General features: G+C 39.3%; 1 protein-coding gene across 5 annotated transcripts in view; it reads left to right on the top strand.

Moving 5' to 3' along the window:
• The first annotated feature begins 455 nt into the window (after positions 1 to 455).
• The window catches only part of ldlrad3 (low density lipoprotein receptor class A domain containing 3), a 43,681-nt gene continuing 26,956 nt past the window's right edge, over positions 456 to 17,180 (top strand). The window contains exons 1-3 of one of the 5 annotated variants that reach the window (XM_088379396.1): positions 8,347 to 8,490; positions 8,605 to 8,701; positions 13,401 to 13,547. In XM_088379396.1, coding sequence (XP_088235522.1) covers positions 13,460 to 13,547 — 88 coding nt within the window. In that variant the 5' untranslated portion in view covers positions 8,347 to 8,490; positions 8,605 to 8,701; positions 13,401 to 13,459. Of the gene's footprint in view, positions 789 to 3,804; positions 3,964 to 8,344; positions 8,491 to 8,604; positions 8,702 to 13,400; positions 13,548 to 17,180 lie in introns of those variants that run through there. The other 4 variants (XM_088379392.1, XM_088379393.1, XM_088379394.1 and 1 more) reach the window with 4 other exon arrangements.

Raw genomic sequence — 17,180 nt, 5'->3', positions numbered from 1 at the left:
TTCCATATTCGAGTCCCTTAAAGTTCCTTTATAGTTTATGTATTGAACGGATTTCTAAGGAAATGTAAACGAACATTTTGAGCAATACTACATTATCCTAAAGGTTAGACACATGTTTCCTCAATTGAGAAATTTTATTTTGATATTTAAATGTTTTTTTTTAATTTGGAAAAAAAATCGCGATGTAGTGAAGCCGCGATAAACGAAACGCGAAGTAGCGAGGGTTAGGGTTAGGGTTACTCAAGCCTGTTACTCAATCTCATTAAGATTAGACATAATTCTTATACGTTTAATGGCATGTTTTATCATACTCAAGGGAACAATATGTTCTTGCCACAGAATGTAAAGCTTTACTTTTGGGGAAAAACATATTTGTGAAATGAAATTTTGGGGCGGCTGGGGGAACCGCAGTTTTGGCACCACCATCCCAGAAGGCCGACCCCTGCAGCCGGCTTGCTGTCTCCGCCTCTCAACAACAACACAGAAGCGACCTCAGCCTGCCAGCCTCTACCCCGAACCCCCGTCCACGTTCAGCCTGCCCCCACCTCGCCCCCGACCGAACGCCATTACTTCAAGTCAACGCGAACATGTCCACGAAATGCCCAAAATGTTCTCTTTAACTCGGACAGCGGTGAAGTAGTTCCACTTCTAAAGTCTGACAGGCAGGAGTGAGCGTCGCCGGCGAAGTTTTTCCACCCCGGTTTTTGTTCAAAAAGATCAGCTCTGAGGGGAAAGGAGCACGCGTATGATGTGGATCTGGTACATTCTGCTCGGCTCGAGAACAGTTGGTAAGTTTTTGACATCTAAAACGTAAACAAATAGTGTGAGATGCGTGGGGAAGGGTAAGGGGGGGGGGGGGGGGGAGAGGAGGGAGCGACGTGGTGGTGTAGTATCTCTCCAGCCACAAGCTGCAGAACTTTTTTATTCCCATCGAGAATCAGAATGCGCGTTAGTGAATTGTTGAATATAAATTTGTCAGTATGCGTGACGAGTGACAAGCGTGTTGCCAAAGCCACACTCCACGCTTTCCATCCTTTTGTGCAATTTCATTTAATCCTACGAGGGCAGCTCGCTAAGCGGCGAAGCCAATAACAAACTGTTCCCCGGGCGGGCCATGGCAGCCGGGCCCCTTGCAGCCTTTTGCACAGCTCATGTAGGAAGCTTCACCACAATTCATAACGGGACCATTGGCGCTCGACTGTATTTGGGCACTTCCTCCAATGGCAAAAGTTGTCCCTATGTTGCAGAACAGAGTCAAGGGTAAACGGAGGACCAATTGAACTGTTTTTGTACATAAATATATATATTTGCTGAAGTATTTTAGGTACTTGGTGCAACAAAAGTGCTTACTAAGAAGGAAGAAAATGTATTCAATAGCTACACTACATTGGCTGCAGTCTTCTAGTGAATTGGGTTTGCATTGCTATATATCCAATCTGTCATTTGTTTTGGCAGATGACATTTGATATCTGTTCGATTTTTATCCACATTTGTAAGAGTCCAGAATCCAATCTGAGAATATCCAATGGCACTATTTTTCCCTTTATGCTGGCCATGATGCATATTCAGATTGTGCCTCTAGAGAGCAAAACATTGGAATTGTGTCATTTGAGCCATGCAGCGTAAATCCAACCATAGTGACGACATCCCCTTCGTGCTATAAATATTACTATTGTCTTTTACACAGTCCGACATTCACTGATGCTGGCTCAACCAAGCCACCGGTACAAATGTCATTAATAAATGTAATAAGTCAGCACGGTCTAGCATTTTTACTTGTCAAATTTTGAGATTTCATCTACTTGCTGTGCACGTTAGATCGTCCTCATTCACTGGCACAGTGTGTACTCTGAACAGTTTTGGCCACTGAGTCTGTATGTTTCATAATTTCGTCCCACTAATAACCATGTAAATATAATTATGAATTTAATTTATTATTATTTTAAATCAGGGCCAGTGCCGGTTCTGGCAGGGCTGTCACAGCTTAGCTCATCGTGGCCCTCACCCAAAAACACCCTGTTTTAATATTGCTTTGGCTGGGGAAATTACGAGGCTGTCAATATGGAAATAAACAGTAGGAAATAAATAATTGAAAATGATAAATGTTACATACTGTGTAAGTGGCCTGTGTTGATGCTCCCTCCCATTGCTTTAAATGAGGGTAAACTTCCCATTACTCCATTTGCCCCTGTCAGCAATTAGTTTTCTGATTTAATGATTGATCAACCTCTAATCTAACATATACAATATGTATAATACGGTCTATGGCTTGATGCTTAGCTTTTTAAATATCCAGCAGATGTTTTTTTTTACAATGTTGTGTACTCTACTATTTGGCCATATGTGGTTCTATATACTGGTACGTATATGACTTTGATTTGTCACTAAACTTTCGCCACGTAAAGTGGCTAAAATCTCCAGTAAAAGTGAACTGATTTAGAGTAGGTTGGGGCAGGCATAGAGCCTTCAATGCACATGTTGTGCTACGGCTAATGATGCAATGAAGTTACACAAGAATGTCAGAATTTGTACCTCCAAGTGTGAATTTGATTCTCCTTTTTTACCGAAGTTGCACATCCAACTCGGCAAGGCAGACAAATCCTTCAAGCTCGACATAGAATGAATTTGTATCAGAATCATGTATTAGAATCGGCAGCATAAAACCTTGATCTGAACCCCACCTACTTATAATAATTACTAATTATTATTAATATTGTTATGAAAACACAGGTAAGTAAAGTTGTATTGAGTTGACGGTTCCCTGAATTTTTTGGCGTGCTGTCAGCTTAAATTACTTTATATTGTATGCAAATCTTCTACGAGTCTGATGAAAGTAGTTTCGCAGACCTAACTTGAGAGTTGCACAGCTCCAAACAGCCATGAAATCAGTGTATTTCTGTTTAATCATTGTAAACATATTTTACATAGTACATTCAATTCTTAACAATTACTGTGATGTACCACTCACCTTGCTTCCTCGTGCTATTGTAAATATCTGCAGTGAAACTACTTTTATTTGAAAATATACTAGGCCTGTTCTGCTGTTTTGCTCACTTTTGAAGGAGATCAGATGAGACAAGCTGAATTGTCTGACAAAATACCAATTTGGTTTGTGGTTTCTTGATTTATTATCTGAAAGATACAAATTAGGGTCTGGGCACAAAGGACTTGTATTCTCTTCACTAACTTGATATTTCCTTCAAGACAGTTTGCGAGCCATTGTGAGACCCCCCACCCCCGACACACACAATCACTCAATTCTCTTTAATATCAGACACCCTTTGCATGGGACTGAGATGAGCAAAAGATTGGACCTCCATACGGTGTAAGACGGAGGACTTCACCAGATCCTTCATTCCTGATGCTTCGTTAATGATCACGATTGGTCATGATTTGTGTGTGTATGTGTATTAACTTGGGCGTTGACTGTATTTTTTTGTTGTCTACTAGTACGTCTCTCAGCCCGCCATTCCATATTTATTGAATTTGGTAAACTCTTCTTTCACGTACGGTTTGAGTGTCTGACAGTGGATGCATCGCCCCAATATCAGTCTAAAATAAACTGTCTGCAGCTTAAGTGCCTTCCATGGCATCCGTGATACAGCAACAAAATAGCAAATGACTGCTGCTGATAGGGACAGCAGGCTGTCCAGCTGTCACTCTGCCTGGGCAGCAAAAACAACACCGGGAGGGGACAAATACAGTGTCCTTCTTCTCTCTTTGAGTGCATGTTTAATGAAGATAAAGGGCAGAAACCAAAGCATTTAAGCTGAGCAAACTGGAGCTAATGTGCTGTAGTAAGAATAAAAGCAGCTCCACCTCATTAACACCAATGTCACCGCATTTTTCTAGACTCTACTAGTCTTTACAAAGTTAAAAAGATGGTTTAGTTTGGCTTTTTTGTGCTAATGCACTGAAAATGAGCATGAGCTGCTTGCCTTAGGAGTTGGTGCATTTGCAGAGGTACTGTATCATGTCTGTATGTATCTTAGCAGAACCATATTTTTTAAGTAAAAATAGGTTATCCGTTAGACGCGATTTATCAAACAAACAAAAGTCTATTTTATCTTTTCTGTTTTATCTTTCCATATTTGCTTCTGTTTTTAACTGCTCAAAGCATGCATCCATCTTCTTGCTTATCGTGAGTTTTTGTGGCTTTTGTGGCTTCATAGTAGATATGTCTACACTTCAGTTTAACGTCCAGATAAAATGTTTGTAATTATTAAAGTGGACAAGAATATAGCTGCAAATAGGATGTAAGTGAGATTTGCCAATGATGTAGGGAAATGATGGAGGGACTATAGTTGGCCTCAGTAGGGTATTGTTCCAACATGAACATTTCATCTAGAAAACACAAACCTTGTGTGCAGGTTTGGTCATCAACTTTTCTGGATGTATGAATGGGGGAATATAAGGAGGAACACCAATGTTGATAAAAGCAGTAAAGTATAGAAAGTCCACTCCATTTCCTGTGTAGCATTCCTACGCTGTAAAATAAATAAAAGACTGACATACTGACCCTCACAAAAAATCTGCAAAACAGTGAGGCTGCAATAGGTGAACCGGAATTCCAGCAAACCCTTGTTGTATGAATCATTTCGAACATGTTATGATACAACAAATTTTACTTTGATACTATATACCCACACAAAGTCACCTTGATCTTGAAACGGTACCTCGACAAAGCCTTTATAACCTCTATGCTGTTTTGGACACATCATTTGCCCAGTTGGATGTTAAGAATTCACTTCGGTCAGCAAGGTGCTTGGCCCGATTGGAGGTGTTCCCAACTCAAGCCACGGTAGTTTTCCAGCAAGCCTTACAGACAGGTTTGCCATGTAGGTCGCTCTGTCATGGGTCTTGGCAAAAGAGTTGCGTATGACATTTTGCTCGTCACGCTTTTCAACAAGGAGCAGATGGGCGACAGCGAGCGCTTCTCTGATTGAAGGCATCTTCCTTCCCAGTAAGAAGCGTGCCAGGAACTTAAAGGCGTTTCCCACATGTCAGTAGACAGGCCGCTTTGTGCATATGTATACTTGCTTTTAAGACAGAATTAGCAAGCTGTCTTTTTCTTTTTAAATACAGTTTCAAAAAAATAGATGGTATCAAGCCGGTTTTGATGCCGAAATATCACGGTACTATACTGGTACCGGTATACCTTGTAACACTAGTGATGTATAAAATGAAGTCCAGGGATAATGGTGACCTCACCATAAGTTTTCCTGCCTTTATACGCATGACAGCTACAGCTTCATTGTTAGTTTCTGATGTCATAGCTTTGTTGGGACATGGTGGCCATCTACCAACCATTTAGAATGCATTCCATCGAGACCATTCCTAGTAGCATGACATGTCTATAAAAAAACAAACAAACAAAAAACATATTTGAACATTCACTGTCATGTTTTTCTGAGCCCACTGCAAACATTTCACATTATAAGATTGGTTAAAAGGGGACCAAATTACATCTTATGTGTCACTGCAAGCCTTTTGGGGATCGTCCATTGGCAGATTCTTTGGAGTGCAGACAGCAGCAGCTTCGAATTCCTGATTGCTTACGAATGCAGAAGTAGCTTTTTAACAGCTGCTCTCTAATACAATGTATCTGCTTCACTGAAGTGTCGCTTAATTTAGTATGACTTAATGCTTTCGGCGTCACACAATCTATGAACAAATTATCTTGGAATACTCAATTTCCCCTGAAGATCAATAAAGTATCAATCACCTTAAATTATTTCTCTAAAATAAAATTCACCTTAGAGACAGCTGAAACTTGTTTGTCCATATTATTGATTTAAATGGACAGGAGAAAAAAAACGTGCAAAGATTTCCCCAAATAAACACAATGAGTTTTTTTTAACTTCAGCTTAGAGCACTGTAGTAGCTTGACATACCTAAATATATAACCAGGACTTTATTCGAGAAAAAAAACCACACAAAACACTGTCTAATGTATTGTCATAATAACACATTTCATTGTTATTCTAACTCTGCTTAATCATAATGCACAATGATATTGTCTTGGTGGGCTGTATTTAGTATTGGTGACAAATTGGTTGCTAAACATATTTTGATATTTAAATGCACTCGTAGTCTACCTTTCAGTAAATATCTACAGTTTCCATACATTTGTAAATTTGCAATCAGCATGTTATCTGCAGAACCTGTGATTGGGTCAAAATCAGTCAAGCAATTACACATCATATTTCACCATCATGGGGTTCTCATCCGTACCGTGTCGGCTCTGGGTCAGGAGCTCATCTGCCCGGAAGGAACAGCATAGCAACTGATTACGACGGCTTATGATAGATTCTTCCTTGACTGACCTCTGCAGCCAGTCAGATATTCTTCACTGCGCCTGCACACACTCAAACATTGATGTATTAAAATGGGAAATACTAGACATGCGCAAGTAGAACAGTTTTCATAATTATGCATATTTAAAACTTGAGTTTGGAATCTACCTTCACACAGGGTCAAACGGAGATGGTATGCTTTGCCTGTGCATATGAAAATACACGGTGCATTGCGCAACAATGCAGTGTCATTACCTCTCAAATTTCTTGTATTTTTTAAAAATAGTTGCGCTCAAGACTTCAAACAAAATGGTCACATATCGCTGGCATCCAGCAGAATCCTTGTATGTATCTCCAAAGTCATCAGATTTCAGGAAACGCCAAAAATGGCAGGTTTGTTCAACCATTACATTATTTATAATGTGCTTTTGCAAAGGCCTTTGTCGTAACAAAGCGTTTTCCAAAAACATAAAATAACACTACAATATATCGTATCCTAATAAGTATTTTTTTCTTTTGACTTATACACAAGTATATAATTGAATATACGTATATAATTGAATTGCAGTAGCAACACCAATATTATCAAAGTAGTGCTTCTGTTAGGTACAACATTTTTGAAAGTAAAGACACGTAAACACATCCATACCTGCTTGTTATTATTTTAAAATATTTTTGTTAAATTCATTCATTTATTCATCATCAGAACAGTTCATTATCAAGGTTTATGCTGGAGCCTATCATAGTAGACTTTGCACGGTAGGCGTGAAATATTCTTTTAAAATTATATTTAAAAAGAAAACCGGTTTTGCTCGGCACTTCTTGTTGCCGACAAATTTATTTACAACCAGACTCATTGCCAGTCTTTACTTCATATAAAACTGCAGGATATGAGTTGCTCTAGACGACTAATCAGCATGCATGGTCAGGTTTTCTGGCGCGGTGCTGAACAAAAATATTGAAATAAGGGTTAAGATTTGAACCTCAAAACACTTAAACATAACGAGGGAACCACCCCTGGAAGACATGCTACATGACGTCAATAGACACATAAACAGGAATCAAGTTTTTCTGTTTACCTGCTCTTTGGACTTTGTTTTCAAACAAAGAATTACGTGCCAAGAAAAACACTGTCAACAGTTTTCATTTTGCAAAGACAAATTAACTTTAACCTCGCGTCACAGCCAGAGACTCTCATAGGATTCAGGTAGAAATAGAATTTTCTGTGACCCCATAGCTCTAACTGTCATTACCAAAAGAACAAATTTACCACCTATGACTCTCATGACATTTCTCAGCCTATTAATGTCTTTGCTTGTCACGTCGGTTCTGTGTCTGAGATGGCCTTTTACAGACGGCAAGTGGATTTTAATCTTTGGGCAATGACCTTTAGTTACATCATCACTCAGAGAACTCTGTTTAAAAGCTGTCTAGTGGTAGCTATCTTTTAAACCAGGCTCTTCATTTAGTTACTTTAGTACCGACAATTGAATGCCTGACTGAATTATAAATAAAATAAAAACTGTGGTCAAATCCTTTTTTTGCCGAATGCTTCTCTCTCTTAGTTGATTCTTCTTTCACCATTGCTTGCTTGCTTAGTAGATGTAGTTAATGTCTTGAGATTTCAAACATCTGTAGTGAGTCTGTGGCCTGGCTATACAATTGGGAGTCAATTAATTGCTAGTTTGTAGCCCAGAAGACAGACAAAGGCGGCCTATTTCGTCTTCTTTAATGCATCGCTTTTTGTGCCAAAGACTATTCCCCTTTTTCCCTTTTAACAAATATTCATCTTATCATTCATTCTGGATTTAAAATGCTCAAAATTCAGTTCAAATAGTTTCACATCTCAATAAGTTAAATATTATAGCAGATTTCTGATTATGTAGCATAGTTGGATGAGGACAAAATAATGTAATGATAAGAATGAATGATTACATTTTTTACCCAGTAAGGAATGGATTCATAATCAAAGGGGAATAAATAGATCGCTGTGTGATTTAACAGGGTGATCTAGCCTTTATTCATTTTCAACAGTGCTTACTTATCCTGTCGCAGGACCCCGGAGTCTATTCCATCTGTCTTCGGGTGAAAGTTGGGCTACTCCCTGAACTTGTTGCCAGTCAGACACAGGACACATATAGACACAAACAACAATTTACAATCACCGAGCGGTGACTGAACTCACACAAGTCAGGTGAGTGTACTGGTACACCATCAATGACTTGCTGATCTAATGTATATGAAGCTCAGTCGTGTGTAAGGCCTCCATGTTCTTCCATGCACTGCCTGCATCGCTTTGGCATGACAGATGGTCTCCTGAGACAAGATCAAGGGATTGTCAGCTCCTGGACTGTCTGTGGTGCAACATGGTGGCAGTGGGTACAATGATGGAAGTTATCCCAGAGGTGCTATATTAGATTCCAGTTTCATCAAAAGCCTTCATTATCCAGGAGATGTTGACACACACTTGTCACATGAGGCATTGTTTTGAACCAGAACCAACTTACTGCACCCGCAGATCTGTTGCAATTGATTTGTGATGAATGAGTTCTAAAAATGTCCGTTCATATGATTCTTCAGAAAATACCTGTTGTTTAATATGTAGATGCCGCTTCCCTGCGCAGGGGTGCTAATGGGTCGGGGGGGAAGTCGCTTTGGATTCACCCACTGGGTCTGAGGATCCTAATAGCAGTTGATATACAGTAGTTCTGGCTAGCAATTGGAAGTTTGGCCCTCATGTAACCATCAGACCTACTGCAAAATAGCTCACGTAGCATGTTGCAGTGAAAAAAACATTCTTAACAGCACTCTAGATTCTCTCATTTTCCATATGTTCGTTTGGAAACTGCTCTCATCTGTCTAGAGAGAGATAAACCTTCATAGCCACAGAGCATATGGTTGTTCCAATTAGTAAGAGCTTCACCACTCGGATGAGAAGTAGAGATGTAGTGTGTGCAATATCCAAGGAATCAGCCAGAAAGGACAGAGGGAATATGTGTGCCCCCACCAATTGCAAAACCATTTATAAAGTCTAAAAGGGGATGTTTTTCAAATTGCCTTTTCTTTCCATCCCTTGCCCGTGTCATTAGCACAATGGGTGAGACTGATTCACATTGTTATTGCTTTGAACCGGGCTGGTGATTTATTTATCTTTGTTATTGACCTCATGATTATACTATTTTCTGTTGCCGCTGTCCTGTGTCAGTGAGATTGTAGCAAATAACTGAGAAATCATAATATTTCAGGGAAGATGCATGTTTTTGGATTGTAGACATTGCTTGCTAGGTAACTGCACATTGTAGTGGTCGACATTGGCAAAGTTATTATCAATTTTTATTTATTTTTTTTTTTTTTACTTCACTTAAACCCAAAAAAATATCACCGCTTGGAGTACTCCACTGAACATGCAAAACCCCACCCTGATATAGTCATGATCATGGGCGTATAATGTTCTTGTCGCCTTGGTAATAAACAAGCCGCAAATTTGCCAGTAGTCATAATTAACAGAGCCCTTGCTCTCCGCAGGGCCAATGTTATGTTTGTAAGGTACATTAACTATTAATGAATCACACTGATTTGCGGAACGTTAATTTTACCTTGTTTGGGGAACTCCGTGACACACTGGGTGTCTTTGGTGGAGAGTAAGGCCCATGTTACAATAATTAAACGCCACAATACTCATCTTGTTTTTAATCTGAAATCCTCCCACACTTTTCCCGCACAGTTAACCGAATAGCTTCACTTCCACCTTTGACTTTATGTCTTGTTTTGGTCGTGGTGTAATCACGTTGTGTTCACTCATAAGTTTGCTTTTCATTGTGTGTATATGAGCCTCCAAATGTAAATTTGGGCTCACGAATTACAATGTCAACCCAGTTATTTCATTGCCTGAGTATTTAAATCATTATCGCGCAGTTCCCCCTTCATTTTACCAACATTCAAGTTCATAAATCCTAAAATTATCAATAATTAGTTTTTATAAACGTAAGATTCTTTCCATTCGTCTATTGCTGCACCTTTTTTGCTCAACCCAAAAACTGCCAAATGAACTCTTTTTGGGTTTTTGGGCATTGGGCAACAACAAAAAAGCTATAGAAAAAGCTAAACATGGGAATGGAGAACCCTGTGTCTGTTTGAGGTGGTGTAATTGGAGGGAAAGAAGATAACCTTTACTGTCTACTTGCATACACGGCTTCCTTATTCTAAAACTGTTCCTCATTAAGGCCAGATTTTATCTTTTGCTTTGTGAATTTTTTTTTGTCTATGTGTCTCTGTGGGTGTCTAATTGGTGAAGGTGAACGTTACCTTCGTGCTTACTTTACTGCAGGCATCAGAGAGCTTAAGGAATCAAATGGAGAAACTTCATTCATTCATGCACGCACAAATGCTCATGCACACACACACACACGCGCACACACACACGCGCACACACACACACACACACACACTCAGTGAGACAGTGTATTCTGTATCTCGTTAAGGCTTGTTATTGTTATCCAGCGCTTGGAAGCAAACATCCTGTCTTTTTCCTTTGCTCTCAAACTATAACAAGTAATTATACTTGTCATGGATCGAGACGTGACAATACCGAAATTTTTTCACTAACTTTATTTACCAAGTTTCTTTTTCCTCCCAAATATGTGAAAAGTCCATCAAACCGGGTTGAGAGATAGTACAGTACATTCCCAACTCATTAAATTTATATTCCAGATCCAGGCAGTGAAAAAGAGTAACAGACGAAATAGTTTTTTTTAACATACCTTCCTTCCACAGACAGGACTGAAGTCAAACAGTATGTCCTCCATTTGTATCATGATTTTTTTATTTAGATGTGTTTGATTTTCTGGGTGCTGAATTCACAAAGAGTGATTTGAGGCCGCTGATAGCACCTCCCATTGCACTTCATTTGCACCCGCTGTTTGCTCTATCTTAATATCCTATTCGCAAGGGATATTGCACTAATGATATACCAGCGCAAATATGTCCACAAAGTTTGGCAGCGGAGTTCAGTTTGCCCCTGATTTTCCCCCTGGTTGTATTAAGCTACACATGGCAAAGTATAAACACTGGCTTTGCGCAAAGCACGCCAAGGCAGACAATGACATTTAGAAAGAGAAAGACAATTTAAGAATGCTGGCTTGCGCTCCTGAACAAGGAGTTAAGAACGGAACTGTCAGATTAACAATCCTCACCAAAATTCACACGCACATCTCTGTTTTAATGCCCTCATAAATCCCCAAAAATATGAAAACGATCAATATTTAGGAGTTTATGGACAAGCGTCTTCCTCATTAAGTGACATTAGGCTGTAGTGAACGCCACTGGAGATGAAGACTTTCTAATGTCCATGAAATCCAAACGATTTGTGCTATGATTTTGATATTTTCAAAGATGCTCAATCCCTCTATGATCAGAATGTTTTTTTATATTATTCAAAACTCAACTGTTGACTAGATATTTCCCCCCCATGTAACAAATTGAATGTTCTGTTCAAAAACTGTTAAAAAAAAACTTTAAATAGCAATACAATCTGTTTTTGTTTTACTTTACTGTTTTTTGTATTACTGTATCTTAGTATAGTTCTGTGTCACTCAGTGTGATGGCATCATGGCATTATCTACATAATGAGCTTTTGATTCATAGTAGTCAGGTTGACATAGACTTCTCATTTCAATTGAAATAATTGTGACTGAAAAACTTTCTCTCTCTGTTAACATGATCAATACTCATTTTTTCAAGACATGCGCCAATACATTAATCAGAAGTTTCATAGCTCCGTGACACACAGAGATTAATGTAAACATCATATGAACATGATTTGTCTAGTTTGAGTTCATTTGTCTATTTAGCACAGTAGTTGTGATTGGTTTAACAGTTTCATTAAGGCAACAGTTTGATAAAGACAACTTACAAATCGCTTAAAACCAGTCACCAATTACATCTCAGACGAGCCCTGGTAGGCTGCTGCCATTTTCAAGTACATGAATGGCGACATCACTCCACATTTACGTCAAGACAGCGAATGCGCTGATCGGACACATCCCAAAGTATTCTGATTAAACGTTTCACATACAGTTTGTTCAAATTGGCAAAAGGATTATACCGCCCCTGTGATTCCAAATTACATTTCACTTGGATTCTGCTTTTTTCATTTCCATTGAGCCATTATTATGCTGTAATTTCATTCTGTTTTGTCATTTGGTCCTCATCCGAATGAACCGCTTATCCTGACGAGGGTCACAGTTGTGCTGGAGCCTATCCCTTGCAGCCTTTAGGCGGTAGGCTGGTTATACCTAGAACCGATCACCAGTCAATCCCAGGGCACTCATAGACAAACAATCATTCACACTGACAATCACACCTAGGGACAAATAGGAGTCGTCAATCAGCCTATCGTGCATGTTTTTGGAATGTGGGTTAGGGTTAGGGTACCCAGCGGAAATCCACATAGGCACTGGGAGAACATGCAAAATCACAGGAAGGCCGGAGATGGAATTGAACCCTGTAGTTTTGTCATTTGGATTCATTCAAATCGGACTACAAGGCTTTATGTAAACTTGGCTCTTGTGAAGTGTCCAGGTCAAGGCTCACCCACTTGTTTATGGTTTATTTTCTGGTCATCTTGATGTAAGAAAAGGCTTACTCTTGCACATTTTTGCAATTAGAGTTAGTTATGCCAATAGGTCACTAATGGCGTCAAAACCCAAATCTCTTGGCAGCGGGCAGAGCTCCTGAGTCATTTAAGTGCATTGAAGCTGGCCAGCCCTACACCCATTTTCAGCAGAGCAGCATAATACTATCCCCTGGTCAGTGTGACACTCATTATTACTTGCACCGTGGTGTCAGACCTCAGCTAAAAGGCCATGTTTCACATTTATGCCTATTAAGCACAGTAAAATGTTCCAGACAATGCCCCAGCGTATAAATATGTGCCTTGTTTGCGAAAATCACACTTTTTCACATAATAGATATTAATAACAGCATTTAGCCTTGACTATGGGGTTGAATATGACATAAATACTAATTAAATCCACCTTGCAGGTAATTTTCTTTCTAGAAGGGTTGTCAGATTCAATTTTCTTGTGTCTGCTCTTTTGTTTTCAGAGAGCCAGCTGCTTCCAGGGAATAACTTCACCACAGAGTGCAACATCCCTGGAAATTTCATGTGTGGAGATGGGAAGTGTGTCCCAGGAGGGTGGCAATGTGATGGATTGCCCGATTGCTTCGACAGGAGTGACGAGAGAGGCTGCCGTAAGACCACTTTGTTTGATTGATCATGGTCTTGTCAATCCTGGCCCTCAAGAAAGGAATTCTTGCTGACATTTTTTAATATACCAAATTTAGACCACAGAGTGGTGAATTAGTAACAATAGATGGGAATACGGCTGAATATGAGTGAGCATTTCCTGTGTGTCACATCCTGGTAATCTGCCCTGGACGTAGCTCATCTCTTGACTAAAATCTCCCGGATAGGCTCCGGATCCCTCCAACCCTGCACGTGCTGGCGGTATTGTGTATGGATCCCACCACATGCTCCCACCGACTATAGCCTCCTAAAGCCCACTCCATCGATGATGAAGAGTAACTTGTGATCAGGCTTACTAGCCTGAAAAAATGGAATTTATACGATATATTGTTCTGCTTCACAAAGTTGTTAATTTTAATTGAATTTATCAACTGACGTCATAGTTTTAGCTTCTAGTATACTGTGGTGTATGTTTTCAATGAGAAAGTCCCCTCGAGATTTGTTTTGCACAGCTCATTTAATTAGGATAAATTGAAATTAAATTACAAAAAAAAACTTGTTAGATATTACACAGGATGCGGTTCAGAAGAAATGAGTGTGAAACATGAAATCTCAGAAACAGAAAATATAGACGAGGCATCATTACATTACACTCACTACTCAGGTTGGATGAGGCTTGTCACTATCTACCATTTTTCAAATAGATTGTTCTATTGATTACCCCTTCAATCCATTAATAAATCTATAAAAGAACCACATCAATAGTAATAATTCAACAGTGTACACAAAAGTCTAGTGTGTCTCCAGCCGTAAGGTTTCACAACACCAAACCAATGTGTACTTTTTTTTTTATATTTATACCAGCAGATACAATGACACACAAACATCTTCTCATTTGTCGAATTTAAATCCATGGATAGATGTTTGTCAATTTAGTTTTATAGCTAAATGTGTGTATGCAGCTTTAAAAATAAATACAGGATCGATATAGATCAAATATTTTTCTGCTGCATCGCTTCTAAACATTTTGGCCATGTAAATCAAAGAAAATTGGATCATCCATATGAATTCCATAACATTTTAAGACATGTTAATATGTCTAATTAACAGACTTTTTTAACAAAGATTAAAAAAAAAAATCCACAAAGTGTCTAAATAACAGGGATCGAGAAAATAGATTCTGACAGACGAGTAAGAAGTAAAGCTGACTGAGCCTACCGAGCCCCGAGCCAGGATTACGTACCCTCTTTGCCGTTGTCTGGGTAGGGCATAAACTGGCAAGAAAGGAGAAATGAGAAGCATAGGCAACCAGCGTCAAACGGCATGAGTCAAAATGTAAAGAGAGTGTATCAAAAGGAGACGCAAAGGTCATTGGTTGAGACTGACATAAAAAAATAGTTGCGGTAACAATTTTGTTTAATGACACCACTTTTGCTAATCAACACATCTTTCACCCATGTCATGGCTTTACCAGAGAGCAGCTGAAGTACTGTCCGTTCCTTTCTTTGTCATTTTGTGCGCCGTTGTGTTTGTGTATGCCACGTCCGGCCTTCATCATAAGTGGGAGGGACCGTCTTCCGATTGATCAATGCCCAAGAACGAATCAAAGGACGACATAGTAGGACATGTCACACTTTGCAGCGAGTAAGCTTGATTTACTTGTGTGCTGCAACAAATTTAGAAGCATCGTACTTGAATTTTTGAATCTAAATAAAATGGAGGCTGACAGTGTATGTATGACACATGGATGCATTTAAAAAAATTTCAAGACAGTGATATGTTTACAGTTTTTTAAACCTCGAGTCTGAAAATAACCCTGACCTTCTTGCTAATACAGTGAGTCAGATACTTTATTGATTGATTTTCCACCTTTACCAGTGTTGAGCAAAGTCAGAGGGATCTTTAAAATCCTGTTTTGCTCAAACACTGTGCTCCTTTCCTTTGTGTTAGTCTCTTCAGTCCTTCTACAGCATGCCTCTCCCCCCGCTATCAATCATGCATCCCCACCACAACCAAGCAAGCCTACATGCGCCAAACAAGGCATTGTTCTCTCAGAGGAGGTGATGCAAGAAAGAAAAGAAGGGCATGGAGGTGCATATTGGGGAAGGGCAAAACACAAAGTACGCAAGTACGCTATTTCAGTCCACCTGACATGAATTCTGAAGTACATGCATGCACAGCAGAGCAGACAAAAAATACTGTTCTACATTATGTCAGCTTGAGTGGCTCCCCTACTTGGCCTAGATTTTAATCATTTATTGGTAACTGTGAAAAGAAACACCATGTAAAACATCTCTAAAAATGTTTAATTCTTGGTTCTTTTGATTTTCATAACATAGAATAATCTATGTAATTGGAACTAGCTAGGCACAATGTTGCTTAATTACAACATCGGTTTTGAAAGATGAGAGAACAGAATTGAACCATTCCTCTTTGAATTATATCAAAATTATTCATTCATTTGTCTGTAAAATGTCAAGAAACTCTTTGCATCGTACCCTCTCAAACTGAGTGGTAGCATACTGAACTGAATCAAATAACCCACCAAATCAAATCATTACACTTTAAAATCCATTCATTCTTGAATCCTATTGCACCCAATGAATTGATACCTATCAAAACTTTTGTTGAATAAATGCACGCCCTGATGATTCTCTCGATGTGTCAACTCTGTAATTGATTGGTGATCTTCACAGGGTCTAAATCCAAATCTCAAAATCAAAATTTACTCTGAGAGACTCCATAGAAATTGGTAACATGGATAAAGGTGTGTGTGCAAGCTCCACTATGAAACTGTCTCCTCCAGCTGCGCGTTCCACTGTAATCCTGTCACATACTGTGCTTGTGATAGTTTCACCTCAGGAATCAGCTTCACTTCGGCTTCTTTCACGTTCATTTGTGCTGCACCAAACAACACTCTAAGTTGGGAAATTTGCCAACACACCTTGCTCTCTCACAGCAAACAGCTTCTTTAGAGCAAGTAAGAAGAACATTTGGCACAGAGCTTTATAGGTTCAAATGATGAGAGACGGTAGAAGAGAAGATGATATAAAATTGCTGGCAGGCTCTGTAAGCATTTTACAGATTGCCAAAAGAGTGACACCTTCGCGGTTAACAAATGAATGGTAAAATTGTGTTTTTCCCATGTCTTCAACTGAAACTGCTTATTGCTTGTAACAATATTAGTCCTATCCTTAGCTCACAGTATGCATTCTCAAATGCATGTACGCGCTTAAGCGCCATCTCGTTGCTGTCTCTTCCACCCACGATTTTCCCTTCATGAGTTTGCCCTTCATGCGACTTTTCTGTTAATTGGGAACACAAACATCGGGTCAGATAAATCTTGCCAGCAGCACAAGTGGTAATGAGGATGCAGATGAGACAGGAAGTGAATGAGGTATCTCATAGAAGTCACAAGGGTGTTTACTAAGGAGCCATGCATTTTGTGAAAACAACATAATGTCTTTTGGGGAAAAGTCAGCAGGAAAATAGAATAGTACAATTAGAAAACCATGTAAAACTTTGTATACAGCTAAATTATGTGTTCATCCATAAATTTCCATGTACTGTAGCAGAGAGCCCTGTCTCTTTCCTCCCAGGACTCCAACGGGCATGCCTAATGAGCTTTGGGTGGTTAT

The sequence above is a fragment of the Syngnathus floridae genome, chromosome 6 (assembly GCF_059516105.1).
Source record: "Syngnathus floridae isolate MCC-2025c chromosome 6, RoL_Sflo_1.0, whole genome shotgun sequence".
NCBI lineage: Eukaryota > Metazoa > Chordata > Actinopteri > Syngnathiformes > Syngnathidae > Syngnathus > Syngnathus floridae.
This window is presented reverse-complemented; position numbering and strand designations above follow the sequence as displayed.